This window comes from Silurus aristotelis, assembly GCF_946808225.1.
Source record: "Silurus aristotelis genome assembly, chromosome: 8".
Lineage (NCBI taxonomy): Eukaryota > Metazoa > Chordata > Actinopteri > Siluriformes > Siluridae > Silurus > Silurus aristotelis.
The window spans coordinates 26,782,126-26,807,179 of record NC_139581.1 but is presented as its reverse complement, the minus strand read 5'-3'; the positions used below and the strand labels follow the sequence as shown (position 1 = coordinate 26,807,179).

The 25,054-nt window shown below is 35.5% G+C and overlaps 1 protein-coding gene across 9 annotated transcripts; it reads right to left on the bottom strand.

The window, feature by feature from the left end:
• Positions 1–840: 840 nt before the first annotated feature.
• On the bottom strand, positions 841–22,788 carry tmprss4a (transmembrane serine protease 4a). Of its 9 annotated transcripts, none has more exons than XM_083548922.1 (13): positions 22,655–22,788; positions 10,886–10,965; positions 10,635–10,768; positions 10,322–10,474; positions 7,223–7,352; positions 6,241–6,354; positions 6,027–6,070; positions 4,612–4,774; positions 4,327–4,490; positions 3,363–3,458; positions 3,116–3,258; positions 1,997–2,146; positions 841–1,758 (listed from the first exon to the last, which is right to left on the bottom strand). In XM_083548922.1, the coding sequence occupies exons 3-13, from the start codon at positions 10,744–10,746 to the stop codon at positions 1,747–1,749; spliced, it is 1,281 nt and encodes a 426-aa protein (XP_083405048.1). In that variant the 5' UTR covers positions 10,747–10,768; positions 10,886–10,965; positions 22,655–22,788; the 3' UTR covers positions 841–1,746. The 9 variants fall into 9 exon arrangements, with proteins under 9 accessions (XP_083405048.1, XP_083405044.1, XP_083405049.1 ...); XM_083548918.1 differs by having other exon boundaries at positions 10,635–10,772; positions 22,655–22,787; XM_083548923.1 differs by having other exon boundaries at positions 10,886–10,931; positions 22,655–22,782.
• Positions 22,789–25,054: the final 2,266 nt, after the last annotated feature.

Sequence of the window (25,054 nt, the reverse complement as noted above, 5' to 3'; positions counted from 1 at the left end):
TAGGCTAATCCTGCCAAAAAATGTTTTTTTTTGTGAAATATTGTGTGCCTAAAACTATAAAGCTACATTTTTTTATAATCTAAAATCACAGAATTACAAAACGGACAGGCACACTTCTCCATCAAGACACTTTAATCTTAACGAAGCAGCAAAATCATGAGATTACGAAACGACCAACGGGATATCACTGCTGGAACAGCTCCGTCTCTCACTGCCAAGCCACAATGATGTGAGATCTGCTCTCCACTCTACACATTCCACTCCAGAGAGCACTCTCTCTTTTTATACTGACATTTCAAGAAAAAGTTGTAATTCATGATAAAGCAAAGCTATTCTATACTGTAGTAACACCTGCAGTAAGCAGAGTACACGATTTAAATTTTTTTAAAATTATGTATTCAGTGAATTTCAGCACTGTAACAAAAAAAATGTAGCTTGTTGATAACTCTTCCCCTATTGCACAGGTCCTCTGAAGAAAGTTTTATTTTTCTTTCTTTTTTTTTTCTTAATAGAGCTTCTGAGTGTGTCTGCGTGGCTAACACTAGAGTACTAGCTTATTCACGAGATCTGTCCTCATTGCCTTGAAAATGTTTAGAAACCTCATCAACATGAACTCTAGAAAGCCATTGTGCAATCAGCTTTTTTCTCTGTAACAATGTCTGTCATTCTCCTTTACTATGCACTTCAGTAGCGGATTTCAATTAATTAAAAGAATATAAGAAATAAAAGTTTTCATATAAAATATTCATGTTTCTCTGTGTGGTGTCCTTTTTAATGACAGTATGTGATTGTATGCTTAATATACAGTAATTGTTAAGAAAATATCAACTGGCCCGGTTTCCTCACATTCCATAATTTATTAAAGACAGCATTTACAACAAGTCATTTTTCTTTTTTTTTTTACACATGTACAAAATATTTTAAAAAAGCAGCCTTAATTTTACAATATGTAGAGTGAAAACACAGTGGAATAATAATTCCAGTCGCACACCATTAATAGTATTTTTCATTAAAAAGAAGAAAATATATAAAACTCACATTCAAAACACGGTGTGATCTTTTGGCAAGCAAAATTCTTTTTCTACTTTGGAACATCACAGTACAGTACATTTTCTGAAAATCTTAAATACAAATTTAAATATACTAATACCAAATAGTGTAGTATTAAATACAAAATATGCATAATATGCATTTTTTGCTCGATATTGGCATCAATGAGAGATCACATATCCATAACCAGTTCTTAACCACAATATAATCCATATATATATATATAATCCACTAATTCCAACCATTTACTGCTCATAAAAGTGCAAATGAAGAAACCCCAACTCAATACATGTGAATAATAATCTCTGTTTATACGTTATGTATCATGTTTGTTGTTACAAGTAAATGCCATTCACTGACATTCACCTGTGTATTTGTTCTGCCCATTGATTGTAAGTAATTTAAATGCTAACATTATTCAAGTTTTATAATCAGTTGCATTTAAAAATATCTTGGCTAAAATAATGACATAAATGAGAAGAATCCCTGAGAAGTTCACTTATGAATTGCACAACAAAGATTAAATCCTGAATACATACAGCCGTCCGATCCTTGAGTAAGATTGACTGAGATCACTGCTTGTGCACAAGGGCATCCACAGCTTTTTCACTTCAAGTTAAAACAGTTTGTATAGTTTGCATTGGCATAATGGTTGTGTTTGTGGTAATATGTTGATGTCCTCTTGTCCTCATTGGCTCAAGACATTTTCTAAAGTATAGGGATGGACAACAATTAGACTGATTGCATTTTCAATCACAAAGGTTAGAAGTCATGTTTTCTAAGACATTTTAATATTTTAACGTCATCACATGCTATTTATTTTTACAGCCTAGGGGTTGCAAATATTATGCTCTTTATTGGAATTTTTTATAAATTAGGAAAATAAATGTTTACCTAATCAAATATAGATGTTTAAGTATAGGGTACAGACAAACTTTTAGATTACCTGCATGACCGTGTAGACCCAGTTGAGCATCTGATCCACATTGGCGTAAACACCAGGTAGGCCTGGTCTGGCACAACCTGCACCCCAACTCACCACTCCTACCAACACCCAGCGTTCATTATTATACACCAGAGGACCCCCACTGTCACCCTGCAAGAGACATAAAGAGAAAGAAAGGAATTAGATTAAATTAGATTAGATTAGATTAGATCAGATTCAACTTTATTGCCATTGTGTAAAGTACTATACATACTGTACAATAAAATGCTGCTGCATGCTTCTGGCTGATGTAACCATGAGTGCGTAAGTGGCAAATTTATATCAAACAGCAAATTGGTAAATAAGGGTATGGGTCCATATGTACACAGTGGTAAGAGTGATTAATGTACAGAAGGTGCAGGAGGTAATAAAACATGTTTTATATATATAAAAGTTTTATTTATATAAACATGTCAAAAATAAATAATTCTTTATAGAAAATATTGTATCAATATTCAAAACAATTTTATTTCTATAGCGCTTTTCACAATGGACACTGTTTCAAATCGCTTTTAATGTAAGAATTATAGAACAACAATTCACTTATATTTAAATTTGTGTGTATTTGTGACTGTGGGAAGGAAAAAAACCCTTAGATGTTATGAGGAAGAAACCTTGCGGGGAACCAGACTCAAAAAGAAACCCATCTTCATTTGGGTGACACCAACATTGTTATTATAAATTATTAAAACATTCAAATTGCCAGCGAGTGAGAAATATCATAAGCTCTGAAGTGTGTGATTAATGAGTTTTGTCCTTTCTACAGTCTTCTACAGTCAGTCGGGTAACTGTTTAACTGTTGTTAAAGTGTGTTGCAGGTCAGTCAGGCCAATCAGCTGCATTTGTCATGCCTAAGAAGAATGCAGGAGTACTACAGTATCTACTGGCCCATTTTCTTATCTACTTTGTTTGCCCTAAAGTTTAACAGAGAACAATATAAAGAAGTCAGTTTTCAAGCCCTGCTTGTACTACTAACCATGTATACTGTACAGTGTAATCAATACAATTTCATTTTGTATTTCATTTTACTCTTGTTTACTAGACAGGGATACTGTTAAAAAATACCTAAACAAGGTTTACCTGGCATGCGTCCACTTTACCCTGCATATTCCCCGCACAGACCATTCTCTCAGTGATGCTAGTACCATAAACTGCAGGACTAGAACACAGATTTTGGTCTATTAGAAGAATATCAGCCTCCTGGAGATTTGAAGACAGCTGGCCTGGACAAAGGAAATAAAGAGAAATTAAGACCAGAGTCAAACCGCCAAGAAGCCATAGAAAGAAAAAGTTACGACAAACAGAATCAAGAATTTTGTGTTATTACCATTTTCTTTCTGATATCCCCAGCCAGTTACGACCAGAGGGGCTCCTCCTGTGAGCCCAAGACCATAAGGTGGGAGGCACACCGGCTTTACCGTGGCTTAGAGAGAATAAACAAAAAACATCAAGCATTTTGCAAAATGCTTAACATTGCATAGTTCTAAATAGGATTAGACAGTAAATATTAAACTTAGTATTCAAATTGTTCGGAGAAATATTGGTAGTTTTATTATTAATACAAGTATTAATATTATTATACCACTATACTTATAAAATAAATAAATAAAGTCCTTTATACAAAACTACAGTAGGTTTTAATGTTCATGCTTTTCCTATAATTAAACACACTAGCTGAAAAAATATGTTGCCAGTGTTCTCAATGTCAGTTTGACACATACAAATGCATGGCTAGGTCAAGAGATTCAATCAGACATTAAAGAAATTGCTACAGTCGGTGGTAAATGTAAATGTAAATGGTAGGATCTGGGATCTCCTCCTGCTCTATGTCCTATTTGCAGTTTGCAGTCTGTGAGACACCACAGGCATCCACAGGCTTCACACAAATTCCAGGCTTAGTGGGCCGAGTGATCATCTGCCACAGATTTATTTGTCGCATTTACATTACAGTACGGTGAAATTCTTTTTCACATATCCCAGCAATGTAGGAAGCTGGGGTCAGAGGCTATCAGCTAAGATGCAGCACCCTGGAGGGTTAAGGGCCTTTCTAAAAGTGTCAGCTTGGCGATCATGGGGTTTGAACGCCTGACCTTCCAACAAGTAACCCAGAGCCGTAACCACTGAACACCTCGACCATTTATCTATTTTCTTCATTTGAACATCGATATGGTCTATTTCAAAACACTATGTCTAATTTAGCAGACCATTTAAAGCCAATCTAATTGGTTGTGGGTTGGAAACAAATACTACTATGAATACTACTCCCCAAAACCTACAAACCACAAACCTACCTCCTAGAGTGAGTGGTTTCGTGAGTCTCATCATTGCCAAGTCATAATCATTGGGTTCTGAGTTGTAGTCTTGATGCACAATAATTTTATCCACAGCAGAGCCACCTAGTGTAGTCATGTATGTATGACCTGCCACCACCCACCATCTGCTCACCTCAGGCCTCCTGCTCAAGACAAATCAGAGAATACAAATGCAAAAAATAAAATAAGTTTTAAAACAGCAACAAAAAACAATAAGCTTAAGTCCATGTGAGCATCCAAGTTTGTGTGTGAGGAGACAATCACCCTGTAAAGCAGTGTGCGGCTGTGATAATCCAGGTTGGAGACAGCAGTGAGCCTCCACATGTGTGATGTCCATTCTGCTGCAGGCTCACCTGCCATGGCCAGTTCTCTATGAGTGCATTTTTTCCTCCTACAATCCTGCTGTCATGTCCAACCGGCCCACAGTCTAGAAGCAAGACAACAACCATACTATAACATATAAAAGCAGGATATAACAGGAAGCTATGCTAATACCAATAGATATCAGGGTTCTACTATTTCATCTCCGAAATGCTAAATGAAATAATTTTTTTTCTATTTTTTAATCGAATAAATGGGACAAATTAGAATAACCTGATTGCATGATGCTTGTTTGAAGCAATTTTGATTTGATTGCTTATATATGCATGCGTATTACATGCATGTATGTGTCAACTAGATCTAAAAATAATCCTATATAGCTTATAGTTCAAAGCTCATACTTATGCGGGAATCACATAACTAGATAACAAAAAAAATGACTGGCCCGTGAATAGTGTTGTGTCTCCTTGCTGGATCTCATAGTAGTTTTTAATATAATTCTAATACTAATCTTTTGGGTAATACTTCTGAATATTTGGCCAGGCAATGCTACCCGATATTAATGATACTCATGACAATGCACTGTGCATCTGCTCTCTGGTGTGGATTTAAAACAAAAGCTAATCTTAAATCCTGATTAAAAAAGCTTTGGTTTGAATTAAAATTGAAATAATATATATATTTTTTTATTTGTTTCAAATCAAAATAATTAAGGCTCTGGTTTACTGGTCAGGTTTCAAGCACAGATATCTCAAAGCTGCCACTCTTAGGGCCCCTGAGCAGGGCCCCTAACCCTCAGTGTTCCAGGGGTTCTGTATAATGGTTGATCCTGCACTGTTACAAGTATAAAGCACCTTTTATTTTAGTTTTAGCACTTGCTTGGAATTAGCTGTTTGTAATTAAATTGGGCAAATGACAATCCACAACAGCAGGTTGATGAAAGTGATTAATAGAAGTTCCTGAAGTACCTAAGTAGCTTTTTTAACAATAAGTGTCTGAAAATCTTGCAATGATGCTTAAGTTTAAAATGCCTCAATTCCTATTGCAGTACTTTATTTTTTTTTGGAAAGAAATCTCAGGGAGATTTTATTTGCCACAGTCGCTACCCGCTCGCTGATCAGAACATCTTATTCATTCTTTATCACCACATTATCTGTCTAAAGCTGCTTTGAGACCATGTCCATTGTTAAAAGCGCCAACAAAATAAAAATTAATTAAATATTTAATATTGCAACAAAGGACAAATGTGTTTATAGATACATAAATATTGTCTCTACATAAAATTCAAATCTAGTTGTACACAACAATTAAATCTTATTGTAAATTTAGTTTAAAATAAATAAACATTTATTGCTTACCTGAGCAGGATAAGGAAATGACTGAACCTGAGCTGCATGTTTTCCTAGAGGAGAGAAGCAAAGATGTTGTAACTGCGCTGTCATACGTGTAGATGTAATGCACATGCAACATTTACCAATCATTAACACAACATGTATATGTCAATAATAATAATAGCATATAATCACAAGCTATTAACCATCTACTAAAATGAACTAATATTTCATTACTGACTGATTTGTTATGCTCGAGCAGGCGGGCTGCTTCTCATCTGGTCCCATAGCACAGAAGAACGTCTTTAGGTCAGAGGACAGATCCGTGAGTGGGACTGTAGTGTATGAAGGATTACTAAACAGAAAAAATCATAAACAGAGAAGAGATGAATTGAATAAGCATAAACATAATGCATATTGTTTTAGTGTCATCATTCTAATTACTGTGCTAATAATGATGTTAGATCTGTAGATTGGATCAGTTTTATTTGACACATTTTTCTGTCATTTATGCCTAATGTATGTTATATAATTTGCATAACTGAAGGTTGATACATATGTAGCACCCCATCACGATGTAGTGTGATCCGATTTCATTCAACGCAATGTGGTTCAATGCAGTACGTTGCAAAGGAAAATATATGATTTAATCAATATGGTACAGATAGTTCCCTTATTTTAATTTATTTAGTTCTCTATTTTTTTTTTTTTTTTTTTTTCTTTGGTTCAGACAGCCCAAATCATACATTTATTCAAGTGCCTTCTGACTTCTAACACATAGCCCTTTTACAAACAGGCCTTTGTAGTGAAAAAATAAACATTTTTAAAACCAGACATTCTTTTCCTGTGCTGTCTCCAGGTAGATGCACCTCTACCATGGCCATTTTCAACCTATATTCTATATAACTTTATAAAATATTGGTCACAAATTATTATATAATATCACTTTGTAAATAATAACAGTATAGCCCATCTAATAATAATTATAATTATAATTATATATATATATATATATATATATATATATATATATATATATATATATATATATATATATATATATATATATATATATATTGCATTCAATTGATGCATCACATTGTGCTGATGTACAGACGCAATTTGGAGAATCGTACCATCCCTAATATTTAATGCTTTGATATCATTATCATATAAAGGTAATATGCAATTATTGCATCCCTAAAAGTTTTTTTCATACTCACTATGTGTATCCCAACTGCTGACATACTGCTGTAGTGTGTTTCACAGTCCAGCCATCTGCACACACACTTTGCCACTTTTTGTCAACAGCATTATATATCTGAAGCACAGAGACATTCGTGGCCAACCGAACTGCAGAGACACAGTAAAAGACATGTTAATGAGACAGTTCTATGTAGATAGATATCCGTAATAAGTGCCAATTCAATTAATTGAACACAGACATTTCAAAGACCCACCATTATGGAGTGCATCAATAAATGCATTTCATGCTTTTGACCACCAGAGGTCACTAGCATGTACCTTCAGAAAGCTTTGAGTGATAATGAACTCTTTTTTGCTCCACTGCTAACACACAGATAACTGAATGAGACCACTGAAGTATGTTTATTTAAATTCATTCTAAGTAGCTGAAGTTTTACTTTAATACAACTAAAAAGCGTTCACTTCTAAAGTCATTTTAAACAAAACATTATAGCACAAGGATTCCCAGGATTTATGTTTCATTTCACATCATACTTTTTTGTCTTACAGCGTGCAAATGTTCTAGGTATGCTGCATTCATAAGTTTATAAGTAATAAATCCTGATCCTAGTTTCCAAAAGGAGAGTTAAACAAAGAATTTACTTTGGTAATATTTAACTTGGTATGATTTGAGAACGGTATAATTTTCCATCACATGCTGAATTCACAAGTGCAACTGCCCAAGCAAACAAATTCCATTTAAAGCCATTTTTGTTACATTTTACTATAACACTTACCATACCAGTTTAATCAATGCAATTTTTTATTTTAATCCTGCTATGAGCTATGCAATACACAGCTGTGTTTCTTAACTGGAAACAATACAAAGTAATCATTAACACCGGCTCGAGACACTACCTCTCACAGTCACCAAAAATGTGACCTCTGCTATTCATTTGCTGTTTCCTTGATCAAAACATTTACCAGGATCATTCATTCTTGTGTATCAATTCCTGCAACATGTAATTTCAAAGCATTATCCTGTATTTCAAACTGATTTTGTGATTTGTGGTGAGAGTAGGGAGCAGGTTAAGAAGAGCCTGGAGAGGTGGAGGTACACGCTGGAGAGAAGGAGAATGTAAGTTAGTAGGAGTAAGACAGAGTACATGTGTGTGAATGAGAGGGAGGGCAGTGGAGGGGTGCGGTTGCAGGGAGGAGAGGTGGTGAAGGTGGAGGAGTCAGCTGGGGTCAACAGTGCAAAGTAATAGAGAAGTAAAGAAAAGAGTGCAGAAGAGTGATAGCAGGAGTGATTTGTGATAGAAGAGTATCTGTGAGAGTGAAAGGGAAAGTTTATAGGACTGTGGTGAGACCTAAGATGTTGTCTGGTTTAGAAACAGTGGCATTGAGTAAAAGACAGGAGGTGGAGCTGGAGGTAGCAGAGCTGAAGATGTTGAGATTTTCATTGGGAGTGACAACGATGGACAGGATTAGAAAAGAGTTTATTAGAGGGACCGTACATGTAGGACGACAAGGTGAGGGAGGTGTGAGCGAGATGGTTTGGACATGTGCAGAGGAGCGACATGGGGTATATTGGTAGGAGAATGCTGAGGATGGAGGAAAAGAGGAAGGACAAGGAGGAGGTTTATGGATGTGGTGAGGGAAGACATGCAGGTAGTTGGTTTAAAAGAGGCAATGTAGAGGACAGAGTAGTATGGAGACGGATGATCCACTGGGGCAACCCATCATGGGAACAGCCAAAAGAAGCAGAAGAAGAGGATCCTGTATTTCAAACTGGACTTATTGTTTGCTGACCCTTTGACTTATTTAACTTTAGCTGCTGTTGTATTACCTGTTTGCCAAACTTATTGTGTATTCACCTTCACTGGCTCTGTTATTTTGAGTGTTTGATTAATATTGTCCAAATGAGTCTGGTTCCCTTTTGAGTCTGGTTCCTCTCAAGGTTTCTTCCTTATTACATCTAAGGGAGTTTTTCCTTGCCACAGTCGCCATGGCTGCTCATCAGGGATAAATACACACCGTTCACCTTAACTGTTAAATTCTGTAAAGCTGCTTTGTGACAATGTCTGTTGTGAAATAGCGCTATAGAAATAAACCTGACTTGACTTGACTATTGTCTGATGTGCTTTAAATGCTAATTTAAACCACCATTTTAGGTTAAGAAGTAAACCAGTAAACATTTGTTAAAGGCCCAGAGTGTAAGATTTACAAATATACAGTTAGTGTAGAAAGATATTAAGTAATAAATCTGCCCTGCTTTATATAACTTACAAGATATACGTCTGATTCCCATTTGTCATACTGACTTTACACTTAAAAATGAAACTAATTACTATATATATATATATATATATCTCCTTGTTCTTACATTACTTATATTTCATCCTCATATTGACCAACATCTACCTCATATTTATCGCACATTAACTCTGTTATGTTTTATGTTTAAAGTTTTACAGTCTATGCCCCTTGGTTCAATAGTAAAGGCATTCTTTTGGATTCTGTTTTTTTGTACACTGTCACAATAAAGCTTAGGATGAGTGAGTTGAATGAACAAAATGAATTATGAAGACAGTGATTTAAATGATATGGTCCGGTGTGTATATCGGTATAAGAAAAGGATCTCATTGATTTTTTTAACAGTCATAATGAGCTCAGACCACAAAGAGACATTTATAGAGTAAAACTGGAACACTGGTATAAGGACACTTAAAGGTGGCAAAGCGCTTCGGAAAATATATACATTGTGGAATTTTTACAACCACCCACTGAAAAAACTTATTACAGCCATCCTCTGTAAAAACTTGTCTCCTGCACTAATTTACATTTAGGGTATTTGGAAGACTTTCTCGTCCAGAGCAACTTACATTTATCTCATGTATTCAACTGAGCAGCTATGGGGTTAAGGCCCTTGCTCAAGTGCCAAAGAGTGGCACATTGGTGTGGCTGGGATTTGATTTATTGCCCCTCGGATACAAAGTCCAAAGCTTTAACCACTAAGATACCACCTGCCAAAACCACCATCTAGATTAGGCTTGTCTAGCTTCATTATCCATGGGTTCTCTTATAGGTAGTAATAATATATGCATGAGTTTGTATACCTACAGTGCAAAACTTACCAGGAAAAGTCAAGTTGGTTGTGTAATGGGAGACACATGAAGACTCATCTTCTCCTCCTGAACAGTCCGGATTGCCATCACAGGCTTTCTCCAGGGGAATGAATTTCAGTGAGTGGGAGCAGAAGAAGTATTTACTAAGAATGAGTTGGGCGACTAAATTAGGGAAATAAAAATACAGGAGGGGTGTAGGGAGAGAAAAAAGGGTCATTCATAAATGTTAAAACTGGTAAGGGCTAATGAATGAGATAATCATTATCAATCAATAATGAATTTAATGAAATAATAAAACATCTAAAATGAAGAATATACTTACTTAAATATCCAGACACTGCTAAGATTCCCAGACCTACCACTACACAAGCAATGGTGATGAGGACTTTTTTATTAAAAGCACATTTATTCCCTTGAGGCTTTGGGGCTGACATTGGTTTTCTGAACTTGCCACGTCTGGCTTTATTTTAGAGAGAGAGATAAAGACCATAATCAAATACAGTGGCTTCTTAAATAAGTGTATACTTCTACAGCGGTGTATTTATATGATACACAAGACCACGCATACTTTACCTTGCTGACTTAAGGGTATAGAGACTTCTTCAGTGTCCGAAGTATTCTGAATATGAGAAGAGTGTCACTGAGTTATTTTCCTGAATTAAAATAAGATTGTTAGGACTAAGTTAATTTTACATTCATTGCCAATTACAGTATAATTAGAGAGGTTTCAGAAACACATCATATCATATCATATCATATCATATCATATCATATCATATCATATCATATCGTATCATATCAAATTTCTTCACATATTTAATATCATATCACGTCATCACATATTTAATTCATTAAAAACATAGACAAAGTGATTATAAAAGAATGTATACGTTTTTTCCTTATAATTTTAAGTTTACCCCAAATGAATGAGCCAGTGGTGACAGTAGCAAGGAAGAAACCTTGGATGGAACCGGATTTAAAAGGGAACCTATCCTTATGTGGGTGGCACCGAATGCCATTCAGTACAGTTTCATCATTATTAAGGTGATCAGTGATTAAATGCAAACTGTGGTCCTGAGTCATTGTAGTAGACTGTTGATATTAATTACAGTCCAAATCCTTCCTCAATGTTCTTGATCACATCATACATCTTCCATAAGGAAATGTTAAATTGAATACTTTATGTTAGCAATTTTACTGTAATGTACTTACAGTATATCTTTCTATCAGTATATTTGTAAAGCTGCCTTATTTATTAAACTGGCCAGTAAGATGGCTGACTAGCTAATGAAAAAAACCTAGCATAGACGTATGTGTGTGTGTCAGTGTCTGTGTGTGTGGGGGTGGGTGTTTAGGTGTTTGCATAGGCGTGTGTCTGTGTGTGTATGTATGTGTGTGTGTGTGTGTGTGTGTGTGTGTGTGTGTGTGTGTGTGTGTGTGTGTGTGTGTGTGGTTTTTGTGCCAAGGGGTATCTAAAGGTTGTGACCACAAAAAACATGTCAAACCGAAACTGACTTTTGGAATGAGTTAGAAAACTTTTTCTGTTACTGTTATACTTGAATTACCTGTATGTTCATGTGGCTATTTATATTTCTTTCTTTCATTTTTTCTACATTTCTACAATTTAAGGACATTGAGATATTAATACATTTATAATTGTATGTGTTTTATCTCAACATCTGTAAATGTAGTTTTCTTACCGAAAACATTTAAACCTGATTATCTCAAAAATAAAGTGACCTTTTATAACTAATTATCATTTTTATTTTCATTACATTTCCATAAACACTTTTTAAACATGATACTTCTCATAATCTCATTTTTGAAACATAATAATACATTGCATGATTTATGCGAAACCCAGTTGTAAAAAGTAATGCCTTTCACTAACTAATGCAATAAATCATCCTCAAAATCACTTTAAGCCATAGTAATTTATCTGTGGTGACAGATTATGACAGATGTGAGTATTAATCCTTCTGCATACAGACACTTACAGGTAAACAAATAGTGAATCAGAATCGAACTCTCAAGAAAACACCCTTTGCCGTATGTTTTCTCTTTCATGTTACATCATCACTATGTTGGTGTAACATGAGGTCATACTTGACCTTTACAGTGATCCAGTGTCTTTAATTATATAATAAAGCTTCTCTTTCCACTGTTCTTGTTTTAAATACATGCGTAATGCCAGTTATTGGAAAGCCGTGTTCTGTAATGCATTATTATTTTGCATTAAATATTTAAATATTCATATTATTAAGGGTACTAATCCGAAGGTCAGAGTTTAAGACCCCACACTGATTGACCCATAAACAAGACCCTCAAACCCCCTCTGATTCAAGGGGGATGCAGTGTAATGTCAGTGTAATATATATATATATGAATGACATTTTTTATGTGTGTTCATTCATTCGTTTTGGAAAATGGAAACTATTGTCTATCACGTTTCACAATTTGTGAAAAACGTATGACTAGTGGTAACTACTTGCCGCCTGACAAAACAATGACTAACTGATAGTTGTGTTTTTAGATTGCATTCCAGACAGTTTTAATTTAAGTTAACCACCCACTTGTGTTATTTCTTTTCAACACAGGATTTTGTTAAAACACATAACTGTCACTGCACACGAACTAGCATAAGTATTTACCACATACAAAACACAGACAAACACTCTTTTTCCAGTAAGATAATGCATCCTGAAACAAGTAAACAGGGATCGTTTGAGGAACATGACAAAAGAGATTAATTTGTTTACTTGGCCACCAAATAACCCTGGATTTCAATTTAATCAAACCTGTGGGATCTGATGGAAACATATCCAATCCATGGAGGCACTGCCTGCCATATACAGTGAGGAAAATAAGTATTTGAACACCCTGCTATTTTGCAAGTTCTTCCACTTAGAAATCATGGAGGGGTCTGAAATTGTCATCGTAGGTGCATGTCCACTGTGAGAGACATAATCTAAAAAAAAATCCAGAAATCACAATGTATGATTTTTTTAACTATTTATTTGTATGATACAGCTGCAAATAAGTATTTGAACACCTGAGAAAGTCAATGTTAATATTTGGTACAGTAGCCTTTGGTTGCAATTACAGAGGTCAAACGTTTCCTGTAGTTTTTCACCAGGTTTGCACACACTGCAGGAGGGATTTTGGCCCACTCCTCCACACAGATCTTCTCTAGATCAGTCAGGTTTCTGGCCTGTCGCTGAGAAACACGGAGTTTGAGTTTCCTTCAAAGATTCTTTATTGGGTTTAGGTCTGGAGACTAGCTAGGCCATGCCAGAACCTTGATATGCTTCTTACAGAGCCACTCCTTGGTTATCCTGGCTGTGTGCTTCGGGTCATTGTCATGTTGGAAGACCCAGCCTCGACCCATCTTCAATGCTCTAACTGAGGGAAGGAGGTTGTTCCCCAAAATCTCGCAATACATGGCCCCGGTCATCCTCTCCTTAATACAGTGCAGTCGCCCTGTCCCATGTGCAGAAAAACACCCCCAAAGCATGATGCTACCACCCCCATGCCCATGTGCAGAAAAACACCCCCAAAGCATGATGCTACCACCCCCATGCTTCAAAATAAAAATGATAATTAGTTATAAAAGGTCACTTTATTTTTGAGATAATCAGGTTTAAATGTTTTCGGTAAGAAAACTACATTTACAGATGTTGAGATAAAACACATACAATTATAAATGTATTAATATCTCAATGTCCTTAAATTGTAGAAATGTAGAAAAAATGAAAGAAAGAAATATAAATAGCCACATGAACATACAGGTAATTCAAGTATAACAGTAACAGAAAAAGTTTTCTAACTCATTCCAAAAGTCAGTTTCGGTTTGACATGTTTTTTGTGGTCACAACCTTTAGATACCCCTTGGCACAAAAACCACACACACACACACACACACACACACACACACACACACACACACACACACACACACACACACACACACACACACACACACATACATACACACACAGACACACGACTATGCAAACACCTAAACACCCACCCCCACACACACAGACACTGACACACACACATACGTCTATGCTAGGTTTTTTCAGGTAGGGATGGTGTTCTTGGGATGGTACTCATCATTCTTCTTCCTCAAAACACGTTTAGTGGAATTATGACCCAAAAGTTCTATTTTGGTCTCATCTGACCACATGACTTTCTCCCATGACTCCTCTGGATCATCCAAATGGTCATTGGCAAACTTAAGACGTGCTTGGACATGTGCTGGTTTAAGCAGGGGAACCTTCCGTGCCATGCATGATTTCAAACCATGACGTCTTAGTGTATTACCAACAGTAACCTTGGAAACGGTGGTCCCAGCTCTTTTCAGGTCATTGACCAGATCCTCCCGTGTAGTTCTGGGCTAATTTCTCACCTTCCTTAGGATCATTGAGACCCCACGAGGTGAGATCTTGCATGGAGCCCCAGTCCGAGGGAGATTGACAGTCATGTTTAGCTTCTTCCATTTTCTAAAGATTGCTCCAACAGTGGACCTTTTTTCACCGAGCTGCTTGGCAATTTCCCCGTAGCCCTTTCCAGCCTTGTGGAGGTGTACAATTTTGTCTCTAGTGTGTTTGGACAGCTCTTTGGTCTTGGCCATGTTAGTAGTTGGATTCTTACTGATTGTATGGGGTGGACAGGTGTCTTTATGCAGCTAACAACCTCAAACAGGTGCGTCTAATTTAGGATAATAAATGTAGTGGAGGTGGACATTTTAAAGGCAGACTAACAGGTCTTTGAGGGTCAGAATTCTAGCTGATAGACAGGTGTTCAAATACTTATTTGCAGCTGTATCATACAAATAAATAGTTTAAAAATCATATATTGTGATTTCTGGATTTTTTTTTTTAGATTATGTCTCTCACAGTGGACATGCACCTACGATGACAATTTCAGACCCCTCCATGATTTCTAAGTCAGAGAACTTGCAAAAAAGCAGGGTGTTCAAATACTTATTTTCCTCACTGTATACAGTAATAGAAGGATTGGGACAGCTGACATTTCCAGACATATTGTATGTGATTCTTACCTAAAATCTTTCTCAAATTTGGAGGCACAGAATATATACAGTATTTCTTGTATTACCAACATGTATAGGATAACTTTACATGCAGAACAATTAAATGTAACTATACTTAAATAGCAATTTAATTGACATTTTTACTTATAGACAATTGCACCTGATTTTGGATTTTATAATTATGTCTAAATAAACAGTGCAGGATCTCATATATGAGTGCCACATTTTTTACTTACTTGCAGGCATACGTTTGTTTGTTGCATGTCAACAAAAAAAAAATTATGGAAAAGATGGGAAGAACAAACTGACAACTATAAAAGACAAAAAAAAAAAAAATAGAGGCTGGAATAGATACCATGTGCACTAGCATGGAGTTTGGTATTTTCTTGCTGTTTTAACAGCCTCTAATCTTCAGATAAATCTTTTTTTTTTTTTTTTTTTTTAAAGAGTGGATTTCTGCCCATTAAGCCACAAGCACAAGTGCAAATATCAAATACGGGTGTGATGGCCATGGTCAAAACCTTATAACACATATGATTAGAAGTCAGTCAAGTTTTCATTATTGAGTTTTCCTACATGTACATTTTCACATAGCCAGAAGCACAATTTCAAAACTTTTTACTGATATTAAGTTTTATGAATTTCATGTGGAAGTTACCTACAAATGAACAAATAATTCCAGCTTGATAAATGAAGCCTATTGTTATGAGGATCCAAAAAATTTAAAGATCTTAGAATTGACTTCATCAATCAGTCAGGAAAGGTTGCAGATATATTTGGTGGTTGAACATATGATCATGAAACATTAATTTTAAATCTTTTACACTTGTCTCCTTCCAGAAAGTGTTATATCTTCCATTAAAAATAAATAATAGCCTGTAGTTCCGCCTCCATAGCAACTCCACTGCTCTGCATTGGGTGAATTGTGCAAATATTTTTTTGCATACTGTTTGCATAGAGCTGTAACAGAATGTAGAATTATGGGTATACTAGCATGAGTCTAAAATGTTCATGCTAGTTGTTATGTATGGTTTGAGTCACTGAAAGCTTGGGCTCCTGAAAAACTACTTTAAAAATGTATTAAACTATACATTTTACAATTTTATTAATCCACATCGATGTAATGTTATTATTCCAATATATTGAATTATTCTGGTAACTCAGGAAGTGAAGTGGTTGCTCAGTGTTTAAGACATTCTGATCAGATGGTACAATCTGATTCTAGCTGCCAAACCTTGGCCACTTTATTAACTCAGTATAAAATGAAATGATTGTAAGTAGCTCTAGATAAGGGCATCTGACAAAAACTATATATGTAAATGTAATGTTAAAATCGTCCCAAGTACAGCTGTTTAGAGACTTACCACCGATTTCCTTAATAATGAAACACAACTCAAAAAGATTGCACTTAGCAAGAGCTGATTATTAGTCAATTATTCAGTCATAAGTCTAGGACAATTGACCATGAGATAACAAACTGAATGAAGAAAAAGTACCATAAAGCGTCTTAGTACAAACGTGTCTTTTTTTATAAACTATTAAAATAGTGGTCTCAACACTGTAATTAAATGTTTGCAGCAAATTTCTGACTAGTTATTAGAGCTAAAGAGCTCTTTAATTGTTATACATTGAGTATATATTAGATTTTTATATACGAGATATTGTTAATATTACTATTGTAAAGTTTAAACCCATTTATCCCATTGTATTGATTTCTCTTATGTTTTATGCTAGTGTGGGGTTCATTTTGTACGTTTTCTGTATATTTATGAGTCTTTTTCTTTGCCTCGCACCTTATTTCTCTTGTGTGGGGACAAAAAAGTGTCATTCAGTGAAATACAACGTAAATCAGTTGCTAAGTAAAAAGTCAAAAGAGGTTAAAGGTGATATAGTAGTACGAGTATTATGTTACATGATTTTATTTTGAAAATAATACTAACATTTTGTAGTTATATGTTTTTTTATTTCTGTTACATTCTTTTTTTGCACTAGTAAAATCTTGAAATCACATCATAGCACATGACACAATAAACTGAGTTGATACACAGAGAATTGGGACTCACCCTCATGCTTTTAGTGCTGCACTGAAGAAAGTTAAATGGTTACAGGCGTCTCGGGCAAAACTCAGCACCTTTCTCTTCTCTTCTCGGCGCACACCTGTGCTCTCTCTCTCTCTCTCTCTCTCTCTCTCTCTCTCTCTCTCTCTCTCTCTCTCTCTCTCTCTCTCTCTCTCTCTCTCTCTCTCTCTCTCTCTTTCTCTCTCTCTCTCTCTCTCTCTCTCTCTCTCTTTCAATTTTTTTGGTCCCTCTCTGTGTTTATCCCTCCCAGCTGCTTTATCTTCAACAGGGAAAAGATACCTGATATGCAGTGGTCATTTGGAGTTGACTTCCTTATAGGATCCAGAAAAACAAGACACTTTCTTTAACACTGCTCAGATTCTAAAGAAACCGGATTCCTCCTTTCTCCCTCCCTCTCTCTCTTTGTCCTTGGCTGGGGTGGGGCTAGGTTACGCAGTTCCTGTGTTCAAATGATCTTACCTGTCAGCCAACCCTGTCATTTTCAACATAAAGAGGGTTTTAATTTTCCTACCAATAGTTCGTTCTAAATGTTAGTTCTCGTTAGTGGTTTTAGAATCCAATTTGAAGCCTCCTAACACACACACACACAGACACACACATTGTTCCTGTAATAAAATCCACTGTTTTGCGCAGTCTTTCTAGATTTTAAAGCATGACAGTAAGGATTTGTGAATTCAGCCTCAAGAGAAACAGTGAATTGAGACGTCAGATGTTGGCCAAGGCCTGGGGTGTAGTCAGTGTTCTAATTAATTCTAAGTGTGTAATGCAGGGTTAAGGTCAGAGCTTTCTTTCCTCTGCCTGTTGTTCTTGGTAAGGAAGCTGGCATAGCATTGCCCAAATTTTCACAATTTCTTTTTGTGAATCCCCTTTGCTTTGCAAATGGATACTGTTTAGTCACATGAAATTGGCAAGCAGTGACATGCAGGCAGAGCTGTGGGACGGCCAACAACCTGAACCTGTATATCAACATTCTCTGTGTTCTCCTTTGACTTCTGAATATGAATCGCTTCATAATCTTCATACTCTTATTTTACTTCTCAGTTGTCCACTACAATTGACCAGGGCAGAAGGAACTGATGAGGATTAGCTGGAGATTGGACCTTATGGCTATCAGTTCCAGAATGATTAAATCATGTGCAGATTAGTTATGGAATATGATGTCTGGTGCTATTATCAAAAAATGTAATAAAATCTTGTAAACAAAATGCAGTGCTGTAGAGAAAGCAGTTGTTTTTTTCCAGAGAACAAATGTTATTCAGAAAAATTATTAAAGCAACCATTTAAAACAGCACTGTTTACACTAGCTGACATATAATTTGTTTGATTCTAATAGTGTAGAGAGAAAACATGATTCTAATAATCATACTATATTATACAGTAGGTATTAACACAAATTGGAAAATATAATGCTTTGCCTGTTTGCTTGCTGTATACTACATATTAACATAACACATATTGCACACTAACCATTGCTAAGGGCCAAACGCAGGCCCCTGTATCAACATCACAATGCTAGCGATGTTTGTAGTTTTAAATAACTAAGTAAACAAGAGAAAATCTTTAGTGCATGTAAAAACTAAATTTACTTGACTGTCATTCAAGTTATTGAATTCAATGCCAAAAAACAATCAAATAAACTTAAAGGATAAATAAATACATATGTATAAGTCTTAAATAGTAAGTGTCACTACAGTATGAGTGATGTGTAGTGAAATATCCAGCAACGGAATAATATAAATAAATCAAAAATAAATCAAATATAAAGCTTAAAGCTATATTGAGCAACTACACACTATCCTAAGCATTGTACTATCTCAGCAGTAGGTCAGATGCATGTGAATAAAAGACTGGTGCTGAAAGTGGTCTCAAATGTCTTCCCTCTTCTCCTCTTCCTACAACTGCTCACATTTATAATCAATGTGATGTCTGTAATAATAAATTGGACCAATCATAAAATCAGAATGTCTTATAAAGAAAATACCATCATCTTTTCTTTCCACTGTGGAAATTGAGATTGTTTGGAGTTTACAGGAAACTTATTGCAGTGTAATCCTGGGCTCATGGCAAATAATGAGTTTCTGACTGGACTTTTCTCAGGTGGGTGGAAACTTACCCAAATTTACCAAAATAAGCAACATCTCCCATCCATTCTATGAGACTGTGAGAGCACTTGGCATCTCTTGCAAGGAATTCCTGGCAGCTAAACCCAATGGATATCCAGTTATATAGTCAGAGCTGTATATCAATTGGGTTTAGCTGCCAGGAATTTTGATTGATCTGTGTAGTCATTGCAACAGCATTCATTCAATATTATGATTGTACAATTATTTGCATATTGTGCTACAGGCTATGGAACTGTTGCATGAATGGATAAGAGGTGGGTTTATATATGCATTATATGAGAGTTTTTTACACATTCAATAAGCAATGGTCCTTCTAAGTTAAATCCCCCTTTCATTTTCGGGAAGGATTCTTAAAAGAAAATTGATAAAAATACAAGCTAATGACATTTTAGTCGTTCTCCAATTGTTTTTTTAACACTTTTAGTTAAATTCTGTATCCTCTAATATGTAACTTTTCAAATTATTGATACTGAGATGAAGAAATCAAGCTTAACTCCTGGTTAGTCACTAGTTCTACACAGTATAATACTATTTTCATAACAAATTTAGAATTCAGTATTGAAATATAGCTGAAGTTGCTAAAATATATAATTCGATGTAGTATTTTATTCTATATATATTCAACTATGTTTAGAATCTGGAGTGTGCCTAAATTCAAAAAGTTTCAGACAAATCTCCTTGCTAGTCTGTTTCTTAATTTAGACATCATTATTCACATGTTAGAATGCTATGTCACTCCAAGTGTTCTAGGGAAAAAGAAAGTTATATTATAACCATTATTGTGTTATTATTTTGCAGGAGCTCACTGAATTCGAGCTACAGTATGCGTAAGACTGCTTTTGTAAATCCTGGCCACTCCCAGAGAAACTAACCACATCCACCCTCTTTTACAGAAGCTGACCACTCCCACAGATCATCTTGTTTGTGTGCTTTACTAAATATAGTATCTCCCCAACCAAGTTTTGAAATTGACAGTATTCTTTGTCTGTGACCAAGTGCAACAGTATCATGATAAATATAATGACAGATTTGGATGAAAGTGTTTGCCAAATGTCAACTTGATGTACACGGAAGAAACACCACATACATCTATAAATATATTGTGTGAGAATTAAAAAGGGAACAATGGTACAGATGGAATTTTTGATGTCTTGAAACAAGTGACAGGAATTGAGAACATGAACTGAATCTCCTATTCCTTTTTCTTTTACTATAATTATACTATTAGGATTTATTTATTTATTTTCTTGTATTAAAGTTATGTATTTTATTCAGACCTATTTGTTTTTTATACCTCAAATTTATCATAATGACCAGTCAAAACCAAATACAAATCAACAATTGCCTCCCTGTTTAAAGTGAATTGCAATGTTTGGTAGTAGCTTTGTAGGTACGGCAATGGACATTGAAATATGTCATGAGTTTTGTGTTCAAATCCCAGCCATACCAAGCTGCCACTCCTGGGTCCCTGAGCAAAGCCCTTAACCCCATAGGTACTTAGTTGTATGAATTAGATAAAAGTCAGTCTGGATAAGGATTTCTGCCAAATACAATACATGTAATGTAATTACGCTAACTAACCTTTTACCAATTATTATTATTAACCAGTTATTGTAGAATTAATATCTATTGTAGAACTATACCAATCAGGCATAACATTATGACATTGTAACATTATGGCCGATGAAGTGAATAACACTGATTGTCTCTTCATCATGGCGCTTGTTAGTGCATGGGATATACAGTATTAGGCACCAAGTGAACATTTTGTCCTCAAAGTTGATGTGTTAAAAGCAGGAAAATAGACAAGTGTAGGGATTTGAAAAGGGCCAAATTGTAATGTCTAGACGACTGGGTCAGAGCATCTACAAAAAAACCTGCAGCTCTTGTGTGATGTTCCCGGTCTGCAGCGATCACAATCTATCCAAAGTGGACCAAGGAAGGAACAGTGGAGAACCCGCGACCGGACCAACACAGTATTGACAGATGGTCATAATGTTATGCTTAATCATAATATTATGCCTGGTTGATGTAATATTTACCAAATAGCAAATAACTTCAGTGTCACAAAAAAAACCATACAGAACATGGTATTAATAAGCTTTCTGTTAAAACTGCATTTGCTGACACTGATTTAAAAGGAAAGTACTTGAAAGTACTTCCCTAATGGCAATTCTGAACCAATGAAGTCATCAAATGTTTGTTTTTAAACACACTTTCCAACAATATTTGCAGGTGCCTTTACCATAAATATAAATACAGGTCATTTTACTCAGTCTTCATATTGAAAGAGAGTTAACCGCGCAGTCTCTGTGACTGATAACGAAACCTCCAGTTACCATGATGTTTTCCTTTTTGCACATCGGAACCAAAATTTAGGTCAGCTAGACCTGCTCAGCACAATAAAACATGACACAGATCATGGCAGGTGCTTAATGGGATCTGTATCGGCGTACCTTAGTAGCAACTTCAAATGCTGTGACGGAATGAATGTTGTGAGTTGCTGTGCTACTTGAATGGAAATATATTGAAAATGACATTAAGTAAAGAAAATTATTCACTATTTTTGAGACGCCACAATCAAGAAAATATACCATTGTTACTTATCCCCAGAAAATGCCTAAATATAAGATATAATATAAGATCAATGCACTGCTCTAAGTGCCCGGGTTTTTGCAGCCCATTGAAATAATAAAACAGCATTTTCCAAAACAATAAACATTGTCCAGATAGTATATTGAATTAGTAAAACTGACATATCTTTTTTTTTTTTTTTTTATGTATTATTTAGGCTTGTTAAATGCTTTTTAAGTTCACTTTTTGCTTTTGTTGTAAAATAAAAAGAATACCTCTTTATATAGGTTTCATATACTTCTTTTAAGTACTTTATTTTTCCCACCTTTAAGTCTAAACCATCAAAATAGTACACATTAAGGAAAAGAGTCGTTAACAAATCACTGTGAGTGAGACATCATCTTAGACAGAGGCCAACTCTTCTGTTAAATACTTCACTAAAGTCACTAAATACACTGAATTTCTGAAACAGCATTGTAGTTAAGCTTTTAGATCAAGTCATATTACTTACTGTTCTTACGGATAGTCTTGTTCATCTGCTCTCCAAGTATAAGGTTTCCAGGAATAATATGTACCTGCTTTCCACACTGCTCTGTACCTGCTTGCCCGTTTGCTCTGTGTTATTTATTGGACAGTGCTCTTTTGTAATCTGTTTGCCGTCCCATTCTGGCTTGAACCTATCCCAACTGTTTAAATATATGTCCTTCCTTCTCACCTTTGCTCTACCCTCACTCAGTGTTATTTAGCGGGAATAAAATTGTATTGATTTGCAGTGATCGTAACCTTTGAGAATATTAAATGATCCCCCCCCCCTCCACAGAAGAACAAATCGTCTGTTTCTTTGTTGTTGTTTTTCTTTACTATTGTCTTCAATCTGTATTCTTACATGGGAAAAAAAAATAATAATAATATCCAAAATCTAAAAACTTTATTGCATATTGACGTGATATAAAGCTGGACTTTGTATATTACAAGGCTTACAGTGGGTCCATAAATCAAATTGCCAATAAAAAAAAAAAGTGTTGTCATATCATTTGTTGTACCAGTCTGAAGTGGTACCTCAGGAGCATGCTTAACTTGACTTGTGAGAGATAGAGAAAAAGAAAAAGAAGAATTATTTATTTTATAAAGTATCCTTATTGTTGTAAAAAAGTTAAGGGCACTGCATTTGGCAAGACTCGCTATTTCAGCATAACTAAAAGGAAGAACCAGAAGGTAACACAGACATAAGGGATCTCTGGGATAAGAGACAGCCTACCACACCACCGAAAATTAACCTGAGTGAATGTGTGAGAGTGAGTGGACGACAGCATACAAATATCCCAGTTCACCAAACACTCTATATCAATGATCCCTCCAGATCTGCTCCTTTACCTAAAAAAAATCTACTGATCCAAGGCTTGACTGAATAAATACGTTTTCAGCCTCGACTTCAATACTGAGACTGTGTCTGAGTCCTTTAACACTGATTGGAAGGCTGTTCCATAGCTGCGGGGTTTATAAGAGAAACATCTGCCTCCTGCTGTAGTCTTCATTATTTGAGGTACCAACAAATAGCCTGCACCTATTGATCTAAGTAGACGTGGGGGATCATAATGATACAGAATTTTACTTCGATACTGCGGTGCGAGATCATTATACTTCAGTAGTAGTATTTTATAATCAATGCAAGATTTAATAAGGAACAGTGTAAACTGATTAAAATAGGGGTGATGTGGTCATATTTTCTAGATCTTGTAAAGACACTTGCTGCTGAATTCTAAACTAACTGAAGCCTATTTATGCACTTACTCGAATAGTCTAGTAATAGCATAGCAATAGCAATAGTCTAATCTAGATGTAACAAAAGCATTAACTAGTTTTTCTGCATCTTTTATCAACACCATATTTAAAATTTTTGCAACATTTCTAAGGTAAAAGAAGGCAATCCTGGTATTGTAATTCACAAGAGCCTCAAAGGAAAGACTACAGTCAATAATCACACCAAGGTTTGGTGAAACATACAACTGTGTATCATTAACATAGCAATGGAAGCGACTACCATGTTTACGTATAATTCCACCCAGAGGCAGCATATATAAAGAGTATATATAATATACATTTATATATATATATATATATATATATATATATATATATATATATATATATATATATATATATATATATATATATATATATATATATATGCATGTCCACCGTGAGAGACATAATCTAAAAAAAAAAAAAACAGAAATCACAATATATGATTTTTAAACTATTTATTTGTATGATACAGCTGCAAATAAGTATTTGAACACCTGTCTATCAGCTAGAATTCTGCCCCTTAAAGATCTGTTAGTCTGCCTTTAAAATGTCCACCTCCACTACATTTATTATCCTAAATTAGATGCACCTGTTTGAGGTCGTTAGCTGCATAAAGACACCTGTCCACCCCATACAATCAGTAAGAATCCAACTACTAACATGGCCAAGACCAAAGAGCTGTCCAAAGACACTAGAGACAAAATTGTACACCTCCACAAGGCTGGAAAGGGCTACGGGGAAATTGCCAAGCAGCTTGGTGAAAAAAGGTCCACTGTTGGAGCAATCATTAGAAAATGGAAGAAGCTAAACATGAATGTCAATCTCCCTCGGACTGGGGCTCCATGCAAGATCTCACCTCGTGGGGTCTCAATGATCCTAAGGAAGGTGAGAAATTAGCCCAGAACTACACGGGAGGAGCTGGTCAATGACCTGAAAAGAGCTGGGACCACCGTTTCCAAGGTTACTGTTGGTAATACACTAAGACGTCATGGTTTGAAATCATGCATGGCACGGAAGGTTCCCCTGCTTAAACCAGCACATGTTCAGGCACGTCTTAAGTTTGCCAATGACCATTTGGATGATCCAGAGAAGTCATGGGAGAAAG